Source organism: Microtus ochrogaster, linkage group LG9 (assembly GCF_000317375.1).
Source record: "Microtus ochrogaster isolate Prairie Vole_2 linkage group LG9, MicOch1.0, whole genome shotgun sequence".
NCBI lineage: Eukaryota > Metazoa > Chordata > Mammalia > Rodentia > Cricetidae > Microtus > Microtus ochrogaster.
This window is the reverse complement of record NC_022034.1, coordinates 21071582-21079089: the sequence shown is the minus strand read 5'-3', so window position 1 is coordinate 21079089 and position 7508 is coordinate 21071582. Positions and strand designations below refer to the sequence as shown.

Genomic DNA, 7508 nt, shown 5'->3' with positions numbered 1-7508 from the left:
AAAAAAAAAAACAAAGACTATACACACCACACTATACAAGCAAAAGATCAATAAGACAAAAAAAAAGTTTTTTGGTAGAGAAAAGACATCTACCAAAATACCATTGTGTTTGTTTTGTGTTGGCCAACTACTCCTGGGTATGGGGCTTACCCTGGTCTGGTTAATATACCCAGTGAGACTCCATTAAAGACTACTAATTTTTTCTTTGTAAGCAGGTACCAAGTGCACATAGCTTATTTGTTAGGGGTGGGACCCATGTCTACCTCCCCCTCTCAGTGCTGAGACAGGGTGCAAGTTTTAAGCCTGTATTTAAATGGCTACCAATAAAAGTCTGTTCCTTCTCACCTGCTTCCCGAAAGACAGGAATTTATTGGGTTTCCTTGATGATGCTTACTAAGGGAACCATCTTATTAAAGTAGAGGCAGGGTAACAAGATGGCTCAGCAGGTGAAGGTGCTTCCTGCCAAGACAGAGTACCCAACAACCCGAGTTTAATCTGTAGAACCCATGTAGTTGAAGGACAGAACCAACTGCTGAGATTTGTCTTCTGACCTCCAAATGTACACCATTGCATGCCTGCACCCATGTCTGCATAAATAAATTAACAAATGTGAACACACACAGAGCTTACTGCATGCACGTGTCCTTCCCACTTGGTTTCTTTCTGTACATGGTCTATAGCCCTGGGTGTAGCCCAAGTAACAAGTGTTTGTCACCCATGTTTGCAGAGAATGATGAGGAGCAAGAGGAGCTGCCCTCTCTGGATAAACCTGGCTGGTACTCCCAAGGCAATGCGGCCCACCTTTATGAACTTCTGAAGAAAATGACCGGCAAGCCTGAACCCAAGGTAATTTCTGATTGAGGCAGAGTCCTTGATATCCACATGCAAATACAAATGGTTGTATATCAGGGACCTCTGAGTGCCAGCCTCAGTGTCCCCTCAGGGTTCAGAAGAAGACTCACAGCAAGTGCAGGACCTAGAAGGATCTGAGGGTGAAGTGAACGCTCCACTGCATACTTTTCTGTATCAGTTTCTTTATTCCTTTCCTGCTGTTCTCCTCCTGTTCTGTAAAGTTTCCAGTTTAGATACACACACAGAACAAAGGCAATTTTCTGAGCTTGGATGCCCCTTTATCTTTGAAAGTCCCAAATATAATCTATGAAAGACTCCTTTCCTGACTGCATGTCCTGCCAAATGGAAAACAATTGCAGGGAGGTGACCTCTAATATATCTCAGGGAACAGAACAGAGATATGGCTTTGGGAGCCAAGGTTTCTAGCTACATGACTGAATTCTCTCACTGGAGGTCTCATGGGGTGGGGGAAGTCATCCAGTAAGCAAAAGAAGAAGCCTAGCTTTTAAATGTCCACAGTCCTTGTGGTACAAATAGATCCAGTTATGAAGCAAGTCTCAGTATATATTCTATATATCAAAACTATATAGGTAAATGAAAAGTCATCTTTGTGACTACCCACAGATATATGTGCCCGTAAGATTGAGATGCAATCATGGAATTACATATACACATCACATGAGATTATACATTACAATGCAGGTATAGGGAAGACACCAAGCTGCTTCAGCAAAAGAGAACAACAGCTTTCAGAATCGGTGGTGCTGCAGACCTTGTCTGGACAGGCTTAGTCCTCCATGAGATAACCACGCCTCTGGTGGGTTGACATCTGAACACCAGTTACCTCCTACTTCTCATGACTGTGACAGTTATGAAGAGATTAAATGGTTAAAGTTAAGTATCTCGGTGGGTCATATGCCTCTGAGCATCTGCTCCATCTCTTCTTCTTCTGACTAGATACACTTTGATACTGGTCTTATCTGTGTCAGAAAAGCAAGGATTCCCAAGGGGCCATCTATGTAGTAGGTACATGGGATGCCTGAGAAATGGCTTTCTGATAATGACTAATCAAAGAATATTTCATATACAAAACAGGCAGTGACTGAAATGACAGTGACTTAGCAGCTTTCCCTTAAAGAACTGCTTGCATCTGACCCCTTGATCACATTGTCAGCGTTAGACACTGGTACGTGTTTACCCACAATACTTTCCTCTACATGATGTATACCGTAAGGAGCAGGAGAAATCATTGGATAGAGAAGGGATCAGGGATTCAGTGGACAAAGAACCTGGATGAGGAGCCTCTGCTTCTTACCCCTTAACCTCACACCATCTTGTGTAGATTGAAGGCTGTGGTAGGGCTTTGCCTCAGAATGCCTGGGGAACTTTCAAACTTTACATGCTGGAGCTGTATATCCATGAGTTCTGTTTCAGCAGATCCAGGGCACCCAGGGTTTTGGGTAAGCAGGTCCAAGGCGAGTTCAGGGTGTATAAACTCTTGAACAGTGGTTATGATATGTGTTCTTAATATAGGCAATCCCTATATGTTGTCAGTTTTAGTTCTAGAGGCAGATTTAATTACAGATGTGTGAAAATACGCAGACTCGCTTCTTCGTTAGGAAAATGAAATAAAATTGTTACCTGCCTTCCATCTTCAACAAAGCTGTGACTCAGATAGGACAAATACCTGCTCATCTGTGAAATTACCTACCGAAGTTTAAGTTGCTTGTGTCATTTCTGGTTCTAGTACTCCGGTGCATGTTGAGGGCATTTTTTCTATTTTCGGTGGTCACCACTCTCACACCCATTCCTCATTCAGAATTTTCCTCCTGAATCATAGGTCGTTTACTTTGGTGACAGCATGCACTCAGATATTTTCCCAGCCCATCACTATAGGAACTGGGAGACAGTCCTCATTCTCGAGGAGCTTCGGGGGCAGGACATGGAGAAGGCTGAGGAAGCAGAGCCTCTGGAGAAGAGAGGAAAATATGAGGTAAGGATCCTGTCTGTCCGTTTCTTAGGTGGCTGAAAGCTGAAGTCTCCTTAGGCTTCCTGACTTTAGAATGAGCTGGGAATGGTGGCATAGACACAGTCCCACCAAATAATAAATGGAACAAGAGGATCAGGATCTCAGGACTGGCCGTGGCTTCATAAGACCCTGTTTCCCCCACTCCCTCCAAAAATGTTCTGGTTTGAGTGAATACTTTCATGTTTCTGTAGTTTGTTTGAATAACTGTTACTTAACAGCTTCCGCCTAAGCAGATAGCTGTAGCCAACTTAGTTGTATTATCTGCTTTTAAGTATGTGCCGTCATCATTATATCACGGATGGGGAGAACTGCATAAGGTCGCCCCTCCCACAACTGCGGAGCTATAGGCTGTAAGGGAAGGGGAGTTGTTGTTTCCAGTGGTATAGCTGTTGCCCATGTTCCAGTGAACAAACCCACACCCTTGCTCATATAAGCAGCCCTAATTAAACTCAGTCATTTTTCAAAAAGACATGGAGGTCTGAGGGGACTTGATGGGAAGGGGGAGTTCAAGGGCCAGTGGAGGGGGAGAGGGATAAAGAGGTGATTATTATCCAAATCCATAATACACATGGGTGAAATCATCGAGGACAAAATACCAAAAGGAAAAAAAATGTGATCTGTCACATCTCTCTCTGCCTACATTTAAGAGTAAACGGAGCAATTGTATGTCTTTTCACAAATATCTTTTGACATAAACCTGAGCCCCCTGACCGATACGGTGCTATTGTAGTGAACAGTCTGTTGTGGTTGTTAATTGTAGTTTTTCTACCAAGTGTCAAGCATGAATTATATGAGAGACTCTCTTTCTATTCAGAAAGTTCAAAACTACCCACAGAAGGATTGAATTTTCTATCTGTGATGACTTTATGCAGTCTAAATGAGCTTTCAAAAATAAAGTTGGTTAAAAGCGGAGTCATTTCAAAGTGGCTGCCGTGACCTGGAGCACAGGCTCTTACTGCGGTGGTGCATTCTGCGATGGAGCGCGTTGTTCGCATACAATTTCTGTGACAGTTTGCAGTGCTTTCCAAAGTGGAGTCCATCTGGAATTTGAAGATCACTTTTATCTCTCTTGATTTGTGGCAGGAAGCATAAGGACCGAGGACATCTCAAATGGAACTTGACAAGCTTTTACGCAGAACTTGTGATTCTATATAATCTTGGTACATCAGCTGATTACCACTCCTCTGTTAGACCTGGGTGACAGAAGAGCAAAAATGGCAGATGTTCGTGACTAGCAAGACAGAGTAGGCAGGGAATAATTTTCTTCGCCTTATAAACCAAAACGAATCAGCTGGTCAGAAGTCTGTTGTTGAAACTAGGAATTACTTGCAGAGTGTTGGTGCCATGCAGCCAGCCTTGTCTTTAAGGGGCGAGGAACTCGCTTCTGCAGCTTCCTTTCTTACTGTTCTAATTTGTTTCTTAATTTAACTAAAAACAAATTTAAAAGAAATTGCATACTTTTTAGAATATTGTGTCTTTAAATTTAGGTTAAAAATAATTTAATAGTGAACATTTTTAACAAATAAAAAAAAGTTATTGTTGTTTAATTAGGAAAAGCCTGTCCACTAAATCCTTAGTAGGAATATAATATATTTGAAGAAAATGAAGAAAGAGAAACAGTGCATATGTGTGTGTATGTGTGTGTATTACATAGAGACCTGAGCAGGTCCCAGTAGGGTCTCCTTCCAAGTTCTGAGCGAGACAAGGATACCTCTTGATTCCACCGTGTAACAGAACTGGCTGTGAGAAAAGAGAAAAAATGTGGAATAAAATTAAAAGGCAATTTAGCAAATTGTCATATTTTATAGTTATATGACCATCACGATAGAATGAATCATCAAGATATCAAAATTAATAGGAAACTTCAATCAGTCAAAATTAATAGGAAAGTTTGAAAATATTTCTGTAAGTGTCGTGGTTTGAATGAGAATGACCCCCATAGACTCATCTAGTTCAATACTTGATCCAAGCTGCTGAAACTGGGAGATTAGGAGGTGTGGCCTTATTAGAGGAAGCATGTCACTGCAGGTGGGTTCTGAGGTTTCAAGAGCCAGAGCTCTCTGTGTCCTCATTGCAGACAAGAATATAATCTCTTAGCTACTGCTGCAGCATTTTGCCTGCCTGCTACCGTACTCCCCACCATGATGATTTTGAACTTGAACCTTAACTATGAGCCCCTAATAAAACTCTTCTATAAATTGCCACGGTCATGGTGTCTCTTCACATCAGTAGAAAAGCAGCTATGAGGGTAACTACATTGGAAGGAATGATTTCTCAAGTTAGAACTTGAAGGATATAAGCAGATTACAGAGCTGGCATGACGGCTCAGTCAGTACAGTGCTTGCCTCAAAATCATAAAGACCTGAGTTCAGTCCTCAGGACTCAAGTTCCTAAAAAGCCAGACTTGGTGACATGTGTTTATAATGCCTGCAGGAGGTAGGGGGTTGAGGTAGGAAGGTCCCCAGCGTTTGCTGGCAAGACACTCTAGCCAAATCAGTGAGCACCAGGTTCAGTGAGGGAACCTATCTCAAAAAATAAGGTTTAGAGAGAGCCAGTCCAGCAAGACATTCAACATCGACCTCTGGCCTGCACACACATCCACATGCACACAGAAATAACTGTCTACCCTTCGGAAAATCCATGCATAAAGAGTCTACCTGTGAAAGAGCCTATGGCTAGCCCTGGAAATGAAAGTATTTATCTCAGTCTTCTCAGTGAAGACTTGAAAATACTCTTTTAGAGAAAGAGAAAAGAAGTAATATTCCAGGCATGGTAATGCATACCTTTAATCCCAGCACTTGGGAGGCAGAAACTGGCAGATCTCTGTAATATAGTCTGCAGCCAGTCTGGTCTACATAGTAACTTCTAGGCCAGCCAGGAATATACAGTGAGACTAAAGATAGGTAAGTAGATAGATTAGATAGATGGATAGATAGATAGATAGATAGATAGATAGATAGATAGATAGATAGATGATAGATGGATGGATGGATGGATGGATAGATAGATAGATTGATTGATTCTAGTAATTTTAAACTGTTATTGAGGTATTGGCTTCATGTTTAAGATATACTAAAAGTGATAAATAAATTTTCATGTCCTCATTCTCTTCTAAAAGGAATAATACTGGGAAAATTCCAATGAAGTTTTTTTTATAATTATCCTTCAGTATAATAATAATAATACGAATTATTTTAATCATAGAGAAAATATCTTACTATATACTGTAGGATAGTTTTCAGATTGTGACAACTGGCCATTTAAAGAGCCAATTCTGGGTCATGTTAAGGGGCACTCATCATTAGGAAATGTTATTTTCTTTGCAAAACTAAAATGGGTTCCCAAACTGGGCCTGTGGGTTCCTATAGCATTTCCCTACTTCCATTTGTTTACTGAGTGAAAACACTCTTGCAACACCAGTTCACTGCAGAGATCATTCTGATCACAGCTGTTCTTCCTCTTTCAGGCACCGAAGGTAAAGCCTCTATATTCATTATCTAATAAATGGGGCTCATATTTTATTGACTCAGTCTCCAGACGAGGGAATGCAGAAGACTCCTTGGTTTATACTTGGTCCTCGAGGAGAATCAGCACCTACAGCACTGTTGCAATTCCAAGCATTGAAACAATTGCAGGTAATGGGGATACCTGGGAAACCTCCCTGTTAGAGGCATTGTCTTAAAAGAAGGGTTCTCAAGACATTATTATTTTTGTCCTTTATTTTTGAGATTATAATTTAATTACATCATTTCTCACTTCCTTTTCCTTCCTATCACATACCCCCGGTTCTCTTCCAAATTCATGGTGTCTTTTTTCATTAATTGTTGCATGGATATATGTGTACACACACACACACACACACACACACACTTAACTTTTCTGGAACCAATTACTAAGGCTGGACACTTTTAAAAAAAAATCTGTTTGGAGGAATATGGTACAGGTTGGGAGAATTACCAGGACAAGATGCTTAGGAAGCCCAGTGAGATGAACCTGGCTTTGGGCTGCTTCCCCACCACCACTCCAAAGAGTCCACTGAGGTTGAGTAAACATTTTAGTAATTCGTGTAACTTATAAGATAGGAACTAGAAGAGATAATGGGCCTGGTGAGCTCCTTCAGTCCCTGTTGTAAGGATGAATTAAGGTAGGGTCCACATTTTCAGAGGCTAAAGCTCAGCTTCAGACAGCTGAACAGCAACAAGTCATTAGTTCCTCCATCCATGGCTAATACCTTCACATACGGTTGGTTGAAATGAGTGCCCATTCTCTTTTGAGAAATACATTATTCTGGGACTCAAATGCTTCCCTAAAACAACCCATGTTGTAGTAAGGAGCTGCAGGCCGCTTCCCAGCCACCGGCTAGCTTAGCCCAGAATAATTACTCGGAAACTGTATTCTTTTAAACACTGCTTGGCCTATTAGTTTTAGCCTCTTACTGGCTAACTCTTACATCTTGCTTTAACCCATTTTTAATAATCTGTGTAGCCCCACGAGGTGTGGCTTACCAGGAAAGATCTTAACCTGTGTCTGTGTCGGGTGGGAGAATCATGACGACTGACTGACTCAGCTTCTTTCTCCCAGCATTCTGTCTGTTTACTCCACCTACCTAAGGGCTGGCCTATCAAAG

The 7508-nt window shown here is 41.4% G+C and overlaps 1 protein-coding gene across 1 annotated transcript in view; it reads left to right on the top strand.

Annotated features, from left to right (window-relative positions):
• The window catches only part of Nt5dc1 (5'-nucleotidase domain containing 1), a 27322-nt gene that overhangs the window by 13126 nt on the left and 6688 nt on the right, over positions 1-7508 (top strand). Inside the window, exons 3-5 of the mRNA XM_013352389.2 lie at positions 728-846; positions 2693-2845; positions 6348-6516. Coding sequence (XP_013207843.1) covers positions 728-846; positions 2693-2845; positions 6348-6516 — 441 coding nt within the window. The remainder of the gene's footprint in view (positions 1-727; positions 847-2692; positions 2846-6347; positions 6517-7508) is intronic.